Consider the following 17685-nt stretch of genomic DNA (forward strand, 5'->3'; position numbering starts at 1 on the left):
AGTCCTTGTCTGCAACCTAATGAAATCTAATGATTAAATAATCATGATTTATATTTTATTAAGCCTTAAGTACATTGTAATGGTTTAACCATATAACCATATAACAATTTACAGTGCAGAAACAGGCCATATCAGCCCTTCTAGTCTGCACCGATTCATGTGAAACTCCACTAGTTCCACCTACCTGCTCCCTGCCCATAACCCTCCAACCCCTCACATCCATGTACTCATCTAACCTCCTCTTAAATGACAGAATTGACCCTGCTGCAACTACCGGAAGGTCATTCCATTCAGCCACCACTCTCTAAGTGGAGAAGCATCCTCTTATATTATTTCTAAAGTTTTGCCCCCTAACCCTTATGACCCCTTGTTCCAATCTCCCCTACCCTCAAGGGGAAGAGCCGATTCACATCTACTCTATCTATTCCCTTCATAATTTTAAATACCTCTATCAAATCTCCTCTCAACCTTCTATGCTCCAATGAATAAAGACCAAGTCTATTCAATCTTTCTCCGTATTCTAGATACTGCAGTCCAAGCAACATTTTAGTAAATCTTCTCTGCACCCTTTCTACCTTATTGATAACCTTCCTATAATTTGGAGAGCAGAACTGCACACAATATTCCAAACTTGGCCTCACCGATGCTTTAAACAGTGCCCAGCATATTGTATTCTTGAATAAATGAATGCTCTCTGAGCATTATCAGATAAAATAGTGTTTTCAAAATGCAAAATTCAGAACTTTTTTTATAAGTGCTCGTTCATTAACTCTTTTACTCTTAGAGACAAATGCTGAATGAAAGTTTTTCTGTACAATTCATTTCAACTGATTTTGGTCATTCTTCATAACATATTCCAGACCTGAAAAAAATTCTTCACGGTGAAGCATCCACAACATCAATTTTCAAGTCAATTTACCTTGATCTGCTCAAATTCTTCAGCTTTGGATACTAAAGCAAATATGTCTGCCTCAGTCTTGTGTGCATCGAGCATTTCATTGAATGTCTACAAGTGAAAGACAAGAATTGTCAATAAATTTGAATAGAACTATAGATCATTACACTACAGAAACAGGCCTTGGCACCATCTAATCTGTGCCGAACAGTTCCATCGACCTGCAACCAGACCGCAACCCTCCATAACTCCCCCATTCATGTAGCTATTCAACCTTCTTAAATGTCGAAATCAAACTCACATCACAACCTCCACTGGCAGCTAATTCTACACTACTACCACCCTCTGAGTGAAGAAGTTCCCCCTCATGTTCCCCTTAAACATTTTGCCTCTCAACCTTAACCTATGTCCTCTCATTCTTGTCTCACCCAACCTCGGTTAAAAAAAATCTGTACTCTATCTGCACCCCTCATAATTTTGCACACCTCAGTCAAATCACCCCTCATTCTCCATTGTTCTGAGAAACAAAGTCCAAACCTATTCAACCTTTCCCTATAACTCAACTTCTTAAGTCCCAGTAACATTCTTGTAAATTTTCTTCTCATTCTTTCAAGCTTATCAACATATTTCCTGTAGTTAGGTAACCAAAACTGCACATAATACTTCACAGTTGGCCTCATCAATGTCTGTTACATCTTCAACATAACTTCTCAACTCCTTCACTCAATACTTTGATTTCTGAAGGCCAATGTGCCAAAATATTTCTTTACAACCCTATGTACCTGTGACACCACTCTCAAGGAACTATGTATATGTATTCTCAGATCCCTCTGCTCTGTTGCCTCTGCAGAAACCTAATGTTTACAGTGTCAGTCCTACCCTGGTTCATTCTCCAAAAGAACAACACTTAACATTTGTCTACATTAAGTTCCATCTGCCATTCTGCAGATCCTGCTGCAAGCTTTGACAGCCTTCCTCACTGACCACTCCACCTCCAATCTTTAGGTGATCGGCAAATTTGCTGATCCGATTCATCACATTATCATTCAGATCATTGATAGACAAATAACAATAGACCCATCACCAATCCCTGAGGCATACCACCATTTAAAGGCCTCCAATCAGAAAGGCAATCCTCTACGACCACTCTCCCACAAAGCTACATCAGAATTTCTGTCATGAAAATCCTTGCTTTGTGGCAACATTACAGGTGAAAATATTGCTATAAATTACATTTAATGAATAAATTTGTGCAAAAAGTGTCCATGTCCAATCCAATCTACTATCTCAACCTGGATGCAAAGCATCAGAACCTTCTTGACTAATCTTCCTTGCAAGACCTTGTCGAAGGCCTTTCTGCCTTTTCCTCATCAACTTTCTTGATATCTTTGAAAAACTCTGGAAGATTGGTTAGACATGACCTACCATGCACAAAACCATGATGACTTTTCTGTCTGTCCAAGTGCTTATATACATTTACATTATGACCTACATATATTTGAGGATGATTTTTAAAGGCTTTGTCGTCATAGAACAAGAAAATAATAACATTGTTATAAGATAGTTGATTCACCGTCTGGTGACAAATAATTTTGGAATACTTAAAAAATGCAGAAATTGTGTTAAGGTTGCTAAATTTCAGATTCAGATTAGATTTCAGATTTATTGTCAGAGTATATGACATCACACATGGCCCTAAGATTTTTTTTTCCTGTGGCGAGGCAGGATTACCACTCATTGGCAGTACAAAAAAAATCTTGTATAATATCATATTCCAATAAAATTCCAACTCTATTTTTATGGACTATAACACAGAAAAAAAAAGGCAGATCGCGTCAAAATTATTTACTGTACACTAAGGCTTCATACACAGACACCTTGCTTCTCTCTGGGCTTGTGTTGTGCTTTTATGATCAGTGGATTTAATTTTGCTTACGCAACAGAAACATGCCATAATGTCACCAGTGAATTGAGAAGACTAAATCTCCAGGTTACCTCAATCGATCACTCGAAATTTTTGTCACACTGCTCAAAGAACCAATTTGTCTCAGTCAGTATTTTTTTGTAATTATTGATTAAATTTCACTTGCTTTCATATTACTATTGAAATGCTGGTTAAACAGACTGTCAAGCTAGTTGTGTATGCAAACATAGTTTTTCCAGTTATAATCCTGTCGTTACGAGTGAAAGGTTTTCAGTATAAAACTAGAGAATTTTATTTGTCAAAAGCTTGATTTGATTGATAGGCCTGTCCTCAATAATTTCTTAGTATTTATTCCAAAAAATATCTTCAGTCTTGTTTCAGATTATGTTAAAAAAAACTCAGTATAAAAATAGAAATTAAAATGCGGAGTCATAAAATAAATTTAAAAAATTAGAATATGACCTGATGTTTTTAGCTCATATATTTTACAGAACAATAAATAACAAGAGGGCGAGACAATTTTTGTTTTGTGAGACTAATCACATTTCATTCTCACAATCATTAATAACAAAGAAAATAAATAAATTGAGTATCAGTAAAGGAAAGGCCAAAGTCATTATAATCAATAATTTTCAAAATTATCAAGTTACCCGGTATGTGGTGTTGTGACCATTTTAAATCCTTACCTCAATTGTATTATATCGAATGTAGTAATGACTGGCAGTTCTACCAAGATCTGTGATGGAAAAATAACCAGTCCTCTCTTCAAAACGGACCATTCTTGTTCTGTCTAATTTGTGGCCAGCCTCAATGACAAGCTCTCGCCTATATTTTTCTAGCATAGGGTCCATCTGAAGAATGGATATTAATGGACACCATTAGAAAAATCAATTTTTTTTGCCAACAAAATGTTTGCTATTATATCACAATCCTAAATTTTAAACAAAATTAGTTTTTCTCTGCTTCTTTTCCAAAATGACATTGAGCATTAATCACTTATTCAATTGCAATGAAATTAAATATGATTTCATCTCAACTGAAGCACCACAGCTATTGCAATCACACATTGAGCATTGAACAATTAAATGCAAATTAACCATATTGCAAAATGAACAGCAAATTCAATCACAATACATTATCACTTTTTGGACCAATAATACTGAACTTCCTTTTTTAAACAAATAAATGGTAAAATGAGTATAACACTTATATATCTATATATAACAGTTTATGGCATGGAAACAGGCCATCTCGGCCATTCAAGTCCACGCTGGTTCACTCAAACAACTCCTCTAGATCCTCCCCACCTATTCTCCGCCCATAACCCTCCAACCCCCTTTTATCCATGTATATATCCAGCCTCCTCTTAAATGAAAGAATTGACTCTGCCTCAACTATTTCTTCCGGAAGATTATTCCATTCAGCCACCACTCTCTGATTGAAGAAGCATCCTCTAATGTTTCTCCTAAACCCTCAACTTGTGTCCTCTTGTTTCAACCTCCCCTGCTCTCAGGGGGAATAGTCTACTTGCATCTAGTCTATCTATTCCCTTCATAATTTTAAACACCTCTATCAAATCCCCTCTCAACCGTCTACATTCCAATGTATAAAGTCCTAACCTCTTCAATCTTTCTCTGTACTCTAGGTATTTTAAGCCAGGCAACATCTTGCTAAATTTTCGCTGTACCCTCTCCACTTCATCAATATTCTTCCTATAATTTGGAGACCAGAAATGAACACAATACTCCAAACCTGGCCTCACCAACGCCTTAAACAGTTGCAGCATCACTTCCCAGCTCCTATACTCTATGCTATGATTTATAAAGGCTAACATACCAAATGCCTTCTTAACCACCCTATCAATATGGGAATCCACCTTCAATGAATGCTGCACCATAACTCCAAGATCTCTTTGTTCTTGTGCATTCCCCAATGTCCTCCCCTTCACTACATATGTCCTATTTTGATTATTTTTTCCAAAATGAAGCACCTCATATTTCTCTACATTAAATTCCATCTGCCATCTTTCAGCCCAATTTTCCAGACAAACCAAATTTCTCTGTAATCCCTGAAAACCTTCCTCGCTCTCTTCCACTCCCCCAATTTTCATATTGTCTGCGTATTGACTTACCCAGTTAACCACCCCATCATCCAATTAATTCATATAAATTATGAACAACAGGAGATCTAGCACCGATCCTTGAGGCACGCCGCTTGTCACAGGGTTCCATCCTGACAGACAGTTGTCCACCATGACCCTCTGCTCTCTCCTCCAGCCAACTCTGAACCCATCTTACTCTTTCTCTATTAATCCCTAGTGACTGATCCTTCCTCACTAACCTTTCATGTGGAACCTTATCAAAAACTTTGCTAAAATCCAGATCAACTACATCAACTGCCATACCTTCATCCAGCTTTCTTGTCACTTCTTCGAAAAACTCAACAAGGTTCATCAAACATGACTTCCCCTTCACAAACCCATGCTGGGTGCTCCTGATCAATCCCTGCCTATCCAGATATTTATACACACCATCTCTAAGAATACCCTCCATAACTTTTCCTATCACTGAAGTCAAGCTTACAGGCCTATAATTACTTGGCCGACACCTTGTGCATTTTTTAAACAATGAAACTACATTGGCAACCCTCCAATCCCGCGGCATCACACCCTCCTCCAGTGATCGTTGAAAAATCACTGACAGTGCCTCCGCTATTTGCTCCCTGACCTCCCTTAACGTCCTGGGGAAAATCCCATCAAGACCAGGAGACTTATCCACTTTTACTGACCCTCGAAGCTCCAAATCCCTCTCTTTATTAATCCCTATCTTTTCCAAAGCTAAGCCATTTGCCTCAATTATCTCACATAGTCCAATGTCCTTTTCCTTCGTGAACACAGATGAGAAAAAAATAATTTAATATCTCTCCCATCTGATGAGGTTCCTCGCACAGTTCACCGCTCGCATTTTCCAGTGGTCCTATTCTACACTTAACCTTCCTTTTACTATTGACATATCTGTAAAAACCCTTTGGATTCACTTTTACCTTATCAGCTATTGACACCTCATACCTTCTTTTTGCCTTTTTAATTTCCTTCTTAAGAATTTTTCAGCTCTCTATGTAACAATCATACATCTTATTCATTTTTTGCTTCTTAAATTTAGTATATGCCCCCACTCCCTTATCCTGAACCAACTTCCTAATTTTTTCAGAAATCCATGGTTCCCTCGAACCTTTGGCCTTGCCTTTCAATCTGACTGGCACGTAAATATCCTGTACTCTCAATATCTCTTTAAATACCCTCCAAATCTCCTCTACATCCTTTCCAGAAAAAAAGATCAGGCCATACAATTTTCTGCAAATCCCTTCTCATTTCTTCAAATCTGGCCTTTCCCCACTTGAAGACCTTCAACCTCGGACTTGACCTATCCATTTCAATATTTAAGTTGAAGCTAATGGACCCATGATTACTGGAACCAAAGTTCTTACCAACGCACACTTCCATCACCTGCCCTATTCCGTTTCCTAACAATAAATCTAACACTGCTTCCCCTCTAGTAGGCACCTCAACATACTGCTGTAAAAAGCAATCCTGAAAACACTGTACAAAGTCTAAGCCATCCTGCCCTCTCATTGATTGTGTTTCCCAATCAATGTTAGGAAAATTGAAATCCCCAACTATCACAACCCTATTTCTACTACACATTTCAGCTATTTCCCTTCACATTTGCTCTTCCAGTTCTCTATCCTCTTTTGGTGGCCTATAATATACCCCTATATTTGTAGCCTCACCTTTCTTATTTTTTAGTTCAACCCACAGAGCCTCCCGCGATGATTCCTCCAGTCTATCTTGCCTCAGCACTGCTGTAATATCTTCCCTGACAAGCAACGCCACACCTCCCCCTCGTATCCCGCCAATTCTGTCATTTCTAAAGCAGTGAAGTCCCTGAATATTTAACTGCCAGTCACACCTTCCTTCAACCAAGTTTCACTAATTGCTATCACATCATAACGTCACCTGTCAATCCACACCATTAGTTCATCCACTTTATTTACCACACTCCTTGCATTGAAATAAATGCATCTCAAAGATCTTCCACATTTCACTTTCTGCCTCTCACCTTCTCTACAATTGTTACTATGGCCACTATTTATTACCTGCTGCTGTTCCACCTCCAGATTGTATGAAAAAGCCTAAAGACTCTGTTCTTGCTCTCCTCCCTGACGTAAACCCTTATCCCCAACCTTACTAGTTTAAAGCCCTAGCAAATGCCCCTGCCAGGAGACTGGTACCTCTGGGATTTAGATGTAACAAAACTAATATGAGTTTGCGCTAGATGAAGGAATAGAAAACACAAGGATGCTCCAATTCTCTTTTCTGTTCACCTGGTAAACTTTGTAATTGATCCCATAGGCTATTGGATTTCCTCTGACCCGCACATAAAGGTAGGTGTAGCGCAGCCATTTAACTGCTTCTTCCACATTAGTCACTGTTCCCAAAGCTATCTAGAAAGATAAAACATAAAAAAGCAAAATTAATTTCAATTTCAGGCAAGTCTTCATAAAATAGGTTGAAATTGTTGACTTTTAAGACAGCAATTTGACAGTTCCATTCAATGAAATATACACAGTGTGTTTTGTCGTTGCTTTGGCCCAATGAAATATAAGAAATACAAGTTTTCATTAAAATCTGAAATTTCTTACTGCATTTTATCATATACAAAACTGCATTCAGTTTGAAAATGCTTGCAACTTTTAATAATGTTTCTTATTGAATAAGATAGCTTTTTTTAATACCCTCATTATTAATCAGATGTCATTGGCTAATTTCTGTATGGAGGCAATATACAAATAAACCATTAGAAATTCAAGATAAATCATTTAAGAACAGCTTATACAACTACTCCCCGTAAATAATGCATTCAAAGGAGCATCACTCCGAAGAAAAACTTAGATCTGAAAGATTTCAGAACATGCTCCTGGAGAGCATTGGCCAGAGATCTGATTCTTCATCTTTGGAAGGTTTCACAGACGTTGAAGCTCGTAACGGCATTATGGTGGCACTACAACTCTCAGAAGGCATTGAACCGGTTATGTGTCAGTGAGTGATGACGTCAGCGCGTGTTGCGCGCGTGATTCTGGCTTTTAAAAGGTTGTGTGGGTGATGAAGTGTACAATAAATAAGCGTGTATAATGCAAAACATTTTGTACCAAAATTGAAGCTCAAAGTCTGGGGTCGCATTATACATGCATTTTTGCGGCAGTGCGAATCGGGCGGGTGAGGGGGGAGTCATGGCAGCACGAATCAGGCGGGCGAGGGGGAAGAGAGACGCCAGCGTGAATCGGGTTGGCGATGAGGAAGAGAGATGGCAGCTTGAATCGGGCGGGCGAGGGGGAGAGAGACGGCAGCATAAAATCGGGCAGGCGAGGGGGAGAGAGACGGCAGCACGAATCAAGGCCGGCGAGGGGGAAGAGACACAGCAGCGTGAATTGGGCGGGCGAAGGGGAAGAGAGATGCCAGCGCAAATCGGGCGGGTGAGGGGGAGAGAGATGGCAGTGCGAATCGGGTAGGTGAGGGGAGGGGGGTCGTATTATACATGGGGGTAAAATTATTCTCTCTTTTTCCCCTCAAAAATGGGGGGGGGGGGGAGGTCGCATTATACTCAAAATGGATTATACACACAAATTTATGGTAAATCTGTTTGATTCACCCTAAAAATCCCTTGTTTGGTTATTTTGTCGTATCCACTGCGATTCCAGTAGCCATAATTGGTGACCCCGACGAGTCCAAAAACGTACCACCTTTCTGGACAGCTGAGCCTGAACTATGGTTCCAACAGGCTGAAGCACAGTTTCACTTTAGCAAAGTTGAACTGGATACCACTCGTTATTACCACCTTGTCAGTGCCCTGGACCAGACCATTGCTAAGAGGGTCGGCGACTTTCTAAGGGATCTACTGTGTACCAGCAAATATGACACTTTGAGAGCACTTTTATTACATGTATATGGTATGTCCCATATGGAAAGGGCAGTCAAGCTACTACATCTCGATGCATTGGGAGACTGCACCCCTTCAGAACTAATGGATGAAATGCTGTTCCTGGCAGCTGGGGAAAGTCCCGATGTTATTTGAACAGCTCTTTTTAGAGAAAATGCCAGATGATATTAGACTCTTGTTATCCAAGTGTTCATTTGAAGACCCAAGAGCTGTAGCGGCGAAGGCAGACAGACATTCTATGGCTGGCTAACAAGGAACAAGAAGTCTGCACAACCAACCCTTCCAGTACTGACCCCGTGTCACATTCTCGTGCTTTTAGCACATCACTCCCTATAAGCAGGCAATGCCAAAGACAAGCAAGCAGCCTGTAGATACCTCATCTTGGTGTTATTATCACAGACGTTGTGGAGTAAATACCCACAAATGCCTTCCACCCTGCTCATTTGTGGGAAATGCCCAGGCCAACCACCAGTAAGGCCTTTAGCAGTTGGCGAGAAACCTGCAAGCCTTCTGTATGTATGGGACCAGTAGTCACAGTGAAAATTTCTGGTGGAGACGGGTTCAGAAGTTAGTGTATTTCCACCTACCAGTTTTGACACATGCCATCCCTCCCAAGATCTGCAACTACAAGCAGTTAACAGTTCCAACATTCTGACCTTTGGTACCAGGAAGATGAATGTCAAATTCGAAGATCATCTCTATATTTGGCCATTTATTATAGCGGCAGTATCCTGACCTTTGCTTGGTGCAGATTTTCTCCAGGCTCATTCATTCCTCATCGATTTAAAAGGGCGTCGGCTAATAGATGGAAGTACTTTTCAGACTATTGCTCCGGCTGATGCCTATACCCCTGCTCTGCACCTTCAAACATTAAGTAAATCAGTGGATGAATTCTCCAAGCTGTTGGAAGATTTCCCTGAGATAACTACTCAACAATTTTCTGCCTCCACTGGAAAGCACGGGGTTACTCACCGCATTTGTACTAAGGACCCTCCTATACATGCTAAATCACGCCACTTGGCTCCAGAAAAACTGCGAATATGTCTTCATCCACAGGGGAGCACTTGGTCGACCTTTGCAGATGCCTTATGAAGGACCTTATAGGATACTCAGACAAACTAGGTCGACCTGTATTTTGGGCATTGGAGGGAAGCCACAGTCTTTCACTATTAACAGGCTTAAACCAGCTCATGTGGACAAGTCTTCCCCACTGCAGCAGGCAACAGTCCGTCGCAGAGGTCGACTATCTAATATACAGACAAACTTTTCTGTTGGTTCTTGGGGGAGGGAGTGTAGCGGCACTATAACTCCCAGAAGGCAACAAACAGGCTATGTGACGTCAGTGTGTGATGATGTCAGTGTGTGTTGAGTGCGGGTGATGAAGAGTAAATCCGTTTGATTCATTCTAAAAACGTCTTGTGTGGTTATTTTGTCGTGGGGAATTCGACATAAATGGATGGAAATTAATAAAAACAGAGAAAGCAAAGAAAACAGTGAAAGAAAGTGACAAATAAAATTCAGAAATAGTCAGAAAGTCAGCCAGCATCTGTGAAGAGGGAAAGAAAAAGCCGATGCTTTTGGTTGATGATTTTTCAGAACTAGCCAGATCTGAAAAGGGTGCTCATCTAAAACTGTTGAATTCAGAGTGCTGATTTATTTAATATGCCATGCCTAAAGATAAGAATTGGTTCCCATTGGAGTTTTTTCTAAATATAATAGCAGCAAAAGGCAGAGATCAGAGGGAGAGTAGGATGCAGAGCTAATTGGACAAATAATTGAAAACGAGGATCAGCAAGGAGTGAGGAAGACAAATCAAACTCATCTGATGTTGAACATAGTTTTGTTCAAGTTCAAGTACAAGTTCATGTGCACTGATTGCACAAGTACAACTTGACGAAACAGCGTTCTCCGGACCAGGATACAAAACATGCAATACTCAACCAAACAAGATACACATACAGAGAAGCGATATATATGCTGAATAAATATACATATATTAAATAAATAAATACTGTTTAGTAAATAATGGAGCCTCAGATTGTTATTGTGAGCAGTTCACTGAGTCATTCAGCAGTCTCACTGCCCATGGGAAGAAGAGGTTTCTCAGCCCAGTGTTACTGGCTCTGATACTCATCTCTTTCCTGACAGGAGTATCTGAAAGATGCTATGTGCGGGGTGGTAGGGGTCCTCAATGATTTTGCATGTACTCATCAGGCAACAATTCTGGAAGATCATGTCAATTGGGGGAGGGAGTCCCCAGTGATCCTCTCCGCTGCTCTTATGGCTCTGCAGATTGACCTCTGATCCGATTCTCTACAGCAACCCTACCACACTGTGATGCAGCTAGCCAGGGCGTTCTCGATAGAATTCCTGTAGAAGGTTGACATGATGGTGGCTAATAGTCTGGCTTTCTTCAGTCTACTAAGCAAGTGCAGTTGCTGTTATGCCTTTCTGACAAGTGAGGAGATGTGTGTCCAGGATAGGTCACTTGTTAAGTGGACTCCAAGAAACTTGGTGTACTCTATTCTCTCCAATGTCAAGTTATTAATGTTTGGTCTTTGGTCTTTGTATTTGAAAAAGGATGATTTTGCCAATGGGGGGAATTACTAAATTGATTCCAAGGAATGGCAGGAGTAAACTACAAAGATAAAATGGGACAGCTTGGCACATATTCACTGGGTTCTCATAGAAACCTATCAAACCTATTGGATTAGACAGTCTACAGGGAAGATGTTCTTGATGCCTGGGAGGAGTCCAGAACCAGGGATACTGAGAAGGTCATTTAGAAAAGAGACAAGAAGGTAAAATGTGGCACTAGAAATCAGCCATAATCATTCAAATTGGTGGAGTGGGCCTCAAGAACTTCATGGCCTACTCTTCTTCCAGTTTACCATGTTTCTATGGTCAAGCTTCCAGGTGCAAAGAGCTGATCTTCAAAGTGGTCACTTAATCAGCACATGGTTTACAGCAGACAACATTCTCTGAATGCAGTACACAAATTTGGAAGAGGTGCCCCTTGAACAAAGGTGATTGAAAGATGAGTGAGACACTAATTGTTTTTCAAATAATGAAAAGTTTTGACAAACTGGACATAGAGAATATTTCCATTTCTGAAGAATAGCGTATATAGAGATAATTTATTTCAGATATTTATCAAGAAATCCAACTGTGAATTCTGAGAAAAATTTTCATCACTCGTTCGAAACGAACGTGCAATTCTCTCCCACAAAAAGTAGTTAGTTCAAGGGGATTTGAAAAGAAGAAGAACTAGCATGATGGAAACAGAATTTCAACAATAATGGCGCATAAACACCAATGCGAACTGATTGGCTGAACACCATATTTGTATGTGATGATGCTATTTAGAGTTCATTGTCATAAACACATATGTACTGTGTACAAATGCACTGAAATCCTTGTTTGCTGCAGCCACCCTGGAACTAAATATACACTAAAAAACAATAAGTATAAAATAAGTTACCACACAAAAGAAAAAAATAGATGTAGAAGATTAATACAGGTACACAATCCTTTATATGGGCATCTAAAATCTGGAAAGATCCAAAAACTGGCAAGTGGGGAGAGAGATGGCAATGCAAGTCGAGCAGGTGGGAGACTGGCAGTGCGAGTCGGGCAGGTGAGGGGGAGAGACTGGCAGCGCGAGTCGGGCGGGTGAAGGGGAGAGACTGGCAGTGCGAGTCGGGCGGTCGAGGGGGGAAACCAGCAGTGCGAGTTGGGTGGGCAGGAGACCGGCAGCGAGAATCGAGCAGGTGAGGTGGGAGGGGGGAGAGACAGCAGCATGACTGGAAGGGGGTGGGGGTGGATACGGCAGCACAATTCAGTGGGTTTAAATCCAGTTGTCTGATATCTGGAAAAATCCAAAATTCGGAACACACTCCTCCAAGGGTTCTGGATAAAGGATTGTGTACCTGCATTCACAGTTGTAGTGAATACAAAAATAAAGTGATCTAACAATGGTGTAGACAGATCAGATGGTCCTGGAATAGTGTGAAATATTTTTTAAACATTTACACATCGAACACAGTAAAATAGCAGTGTGCCTTTACCTTGTGCACAGTTGGATATAGTTCAAGAGAAAAAAGGTATTCCCAAAGTTCCAGTGAGTAGTGAATTCCAGGAATTTCACTCAATGACAAAAATAATAAGATTTTGAAAGATAAGAGCAAAAGAAGACCATGGCTTCCATGGAGGTGCTACATAAACTTCCCTTAACTCATTAAATAAGCTTTACAATTAGTTGGTCATTGCTATTTAGAATGCCCTAAGAGAAGTAACCTCCCTTACAAATTACTGCCAGAATACTGTGTTTATCGAAAAAAGAGCGATCTTTGTCATTTATAAGACATAGGTAACTTAAAACCTGGTTAAGCAGTACGGTATAAAATAGATGAGATTTGTAATTTCTGATCCCACTTTATGAATAAAATATTCTTCTCCTAGTTTACATACAAAATTTTTGATTTGCTGGTTGTAGAAAAATTATAAAGATTGGAGAAATAGTATTAATTGTAGTATTAAACATAAAAGATAATTTAGGGTGGTAAAATAAATATACCAATAAATTTCTAAATATGACTTTTTTGTAATGTAACATAAAATGTACATGGTCAAGTAGAATCAGTTTCAGCTATTAAGCTAAAATGTTAATCTATTTCCCAGTTGACAGATTTTTCAATTCGTTCCTACATTTCAGATTTACAATGTGTGCATTTTTTATATCTCCGGTGCTTGAAGGTTATTTTGGTCAGTGCTTCAATTTCAGGTAATAAAAGGGCTGCAGGGTAATTTTAAACTAAATTTACACCCCATTTTCCACCTCATAAAATGTTATTTTTTATTTCATGTGAACAATGCAGGTGTTTTGCTGGCAAGGCAAACATTTATTGTCCATTCCTAATAGCTCTTGATAAGATAGAAGAGTCTTCATCTGAATCTACAATGGTATTCATGATAAAGATATTCTCAGAGCCCAGTTCAGCAGTAAAGTCAGGAGTTTTGACTTAATGTCAATGAAATAAAGATTTTTAGGTCAGGATAGAATGCTCCTTCCATACGCTTGGTGTCCTTGTGCTTCCAAGTAATAGAGGCCCCAAGCGGTGGAGGCAGAAAGGGGAAGAAAGTGCGGGGGGGGGGGGGGGGGGGGTGGTGGTGGTGGAGTCTTGGCAAATTGCTGCAGTTCACCTGTGCAGACTGTTGAGAGGTCCCTCAAAAGCCATATGGAGTGTTGGATAAGATATGAATCAAATAGGCTGCTTTGTCTTAGATAACATTGTTTCTTGAGTGTTAACGGACCTGCTTTCATTTCATAATGTTGAGAGGAATCCATCACATTTTCTTCCTTAAAATTACTCAAATGGTTTCAGGAAGCTAGGATTTGTGGAAGGGTACCCAGTCCTCCATTTGATGTTGATGCCCCAGTTTCTATAGTGCCCTCCACAATGTTTGAGACAGATATTTTTTTCTTTATTTGTCCATGTTCTCTTTTGTTTTAAATTTGTCATCAAACGATTCCCATGTGATTAAAGTGCACATTCCAGATTTTATTCAAGGTTATTGTATACATTTTGGTTTGACAAAGAAGCAATTGTCTATTGTCTATTGAAATTACAGCACTTTTAATAGCTCCCCCATTTCAGGACACCATAATGTTTGGGACATTTGTCTTCAGAGGTGTTTGTGATTACTCAGGTATGTTTAATTACTTCATTCTTTTCTTTTTCTTTGGCTTGGCTTCGCGGACGAAGATTTATGGAGAGGGTAAATGTCCACGTCAGCTGTAGGTTCGTTTGTGGCTGACAAGTCCGATGCGGGACAGGCAGACACGGTTGCAGGGGAAAATTGGTTGGTTGGGGTTGGGTGTTGGGTTTTTCCTCCTTTGCCTTTTGTCAGTGAGGTGGGCTCTGCGGTTTTCTTCAAAGGAGGTTGCTGCCCGCCAAACTGTGAGGCTCCAAGATGCACGGTTTGAGGCGATATCAGCCCACTGGCGGTGGTCAATGTGGCAGGCACCAAGAGATTTCTTTAGGCAGTCCTTGTACCTTTTCTTTGGTGCACCTCTGTCACGGTGGCCAGTGGAGAGCTCGCCATATAACACAATCTTGGGAAGGCGATGGTCCTTCATTCTGGAGACGTGACCCACCCAGCGCAGCTGGATCTTCAGCAGCGTGGACTCGATGCTGTCGACCTCTGCCATCTCGAGTACTTCGACGTTAGGGATGAAAGCACTCCAATGCATGTTGAGGATGGAGCGGAGACAACACTGGTGGAAGCGTTCTAGGAGCCGTAGGTGATGCCGGTAGAGGACCCATGATTCGGAGCCGAACAGGAGTGTGGGTATGACAATGGCTCCGTATACGCTTATCTTTGTGAGGTTTTTCAGTTGGTTGTTTTTCCAGACTCTTTTGTGTAGTCTTCCAAAGGCGCTATTTGCCTTGGCGAGTCTGTTGTCTATCTCGTTGTCGATCCTTGCATCTGATGAAATGGTGCAGCCAAGATAGGTAAAAAATTACTTCATTGGTGCAGACGTAAAAGACCAAGGTTTGCTTCTAAGCTTTTGATTACCTTTGGAGTCTGCAGTTGCCACTTTTCAACATGAGGACCAGAGTTGTGCCAATGAAATCAAAGAAGCGATTATGAGGCTGAAAACCAAGAATAAATAATAATAGACCTTACCCAAAGCAGATCAACTGTTTGGAACATCATTTAGAAGAAAGAGGGTAGACGTTAGCTCAATAATCACAAAGGGACTGATAGGCCAAGAAAGATCTCTTTTGCTGATGACAGAAGAATTCTTATCATAATGAAGAAAAATCCTAAGCATCTGTCTGACAGATCAGGAAAAATCATCTGGAGGCAGGTTTGGATGTGTCAATGGCTACTGTCCGCAGAAGACTTCATGAACAGAAATACAGAGGCTACACTGCAAGTTGAAGACCACTGGTTAGCCACAAAAACAGGATAGCCAAATTACAGTTTGCCAAGAAGTTTTTAAAGAGTCTTCAAAATTATGGAAAAAGATCTTGTGCACAGATGAGACCAAGATCATCTTGTATCAGAATGATGGCAAGAGTGAAGTGTAGAGGTGTAAAAGAACTCACCAATATCAAGGCATTCCACCTCATCTGTGAAACATGGTGATGGGCACGTTATGGCCTGGATATGTATGGCTGCCACAGCTTCTTGTACACTTGATCATATAACTGCTGATGGCAGTAGAAAAATTAATTCTGAGATGTATAGACACATCTTATCTGCTCAAGTTCGAGAAAATGCCTCCAAACTCATTAGACAGTGCTTCATTCTACAATAGGTTAGTGATCCCAAACAAACTGCTAAATCAACAAAGGAGTTTTTAAAATGCTAAAAATTGGAAAATTCTTGAATGGCAAGGTGTGATGCACTGTTGTGACAGTAAGCAGACACAAAATTCAACAGGCTTTATTCAGCTTAAAGTCTCTGCTGTGGCTACCTGTACCCTGCTCCCAAGTGACTAACCACGAGAGGGGCCGGATGTGGCTTATATCCCGGGCGGTTGATTGGCAGCTGACTGCGTGGGGTTTGGTCGATTCAGGTTGACTGATTGACAGCCGGCCAGGTGTTGCAAGTACAGTGGTCACCCCCTGCAGTAGGCTAATGCTGTATCACCACACAAGGTCAGTCACCTGATCTGAAGCCAACTGAGCATGCCTTCCATATGCTCAAGAGAAAACTTCAGGGGACAAGCCACAGAAATAAGCAGGAGATGAAGATGGCTGCAGTAGAGGCCTGGCAGAGAAACACCAGAGAAGATACTCAGCTCCTGGTGATGTCTATGAATCACAGATTTCAAGCAGTCATTGCATGCAAGGGACATGCAACAAAGTACTAAACATGACTCCTTTGATATACCATTGCTTTGTCCCAAATATTTTGATGCCCTGATATGAGGGGACTATGTACAAAAAGTGCTGTAATTTCTGCATCAAACCAAAATGTTGACAAATAATCTTGAATAAGATCTAGAATGAACACTGTAATCACATGCAAATTGTTTGATTAGAAATTTAAAACTGTGCTCATTAGAGATTAGAAATTTAAAACAGGCAAATAAAGGAAAAAAAGTCTCTTTGTCCAACACATTATGGAGGTCACTATAGCTGGATTATTCAGTTACATTTTTGGTAAATGGTTACATTTGGAGGAGGGATCATTTGAACAAAGCATGGTATAATTTTCAGCAAAGATCTGACTTCTTACCATATTGAGAAAAGCTCACCAAGAAACCCACAAGTCAAGTTTATATTCCTCCATCTCTTCCCTGACAGGAGCAGGTGAAAGATGCTATGTGCAGGATGGAAGGGGTCCTCAATGATTTTGCAAGCCCTCTTCAGACAACGATCCTGGTACATCACATTGATGGGGGGGCAGGCGTGGGGGGGAAATGAAGGAGACTCCAGTGATCTTCTCTGCCACTCTTGTGGTTCTATATAATTGACCTCCAATCCACTTCTCAGCAGCACTGTGATGCAGTCGGCCAGAAGATTGACATAATGGTGGCTGGTAGCCTTGCCCACTTCACTCTTCTCAGGAAGTGCAGTCACTGTTGCGCCTTCCTGACGAGAGGAGATGTTGAATGCCCACAATAGGTCACTAGTTAGATGAACTCCAAGGAACTTGGTGCTCTCCACATTCTCTATTACAGAATTATTGATGTGTAGTGGAGGGTGATTGTTCCTGGACCTCCTGAAGCCACAATCATTTACTCGGCTTGTCCACATTGAGACTGTTACGCTTTTATACAGCCCATTTTTATGCTACGCCTGCTGTGTAAAAAGCACTGATACGGAATGGACTAAAAGGTAGCAACAACGCCA

General features: G+C 40.6%; 1 protein-coding gene across 2 annotated transcripts in view; it reads right to left on the bottom strand.

Annotated features, from left to right (window-relative positions):
* ascc3 (activating signal cointegrator 1 complex subunit 3) overlaps nt 1–17685 on the bottom strand; it is a 484134-nt gene that overhangs the window by 226601 nt on the left and 239848 nt on the right. For both annotated transcript variants that reach the window (XM_069887454.1, XM_069887456.1), the window contains exons 16-18: nt 7203–7322; nt 3506–3670; nt 920–1006 (exon numbers count right to left, since the gene is read on the bottom strand). In XM_069887454.1, the coding sequence (XP_069743555.1) occupies nt 920–1006; nt 3506–3670; nt 7203–7322 (372 nt within the window). The remainder of the gene's footprint in view (nt 1–919; nt 1007–3505; nt 3671–7202; nt 7323–17685) is intronic.

Source organism: Narcine bancroftii, chromosome 6 (assembly GCF_036971445.1).
Source record: "Narcine bancroftii isolate sNarBan1 chromosome 6, sNarBan1.hap1, whole genome shotgun sequence".
Taxonomy (NCBI): Eukaryota; Metazoa; Chordata; class Chondrichthyes; order Torpediniformes; family Narcinidae; genus Narcine; species Narcine bancroftii.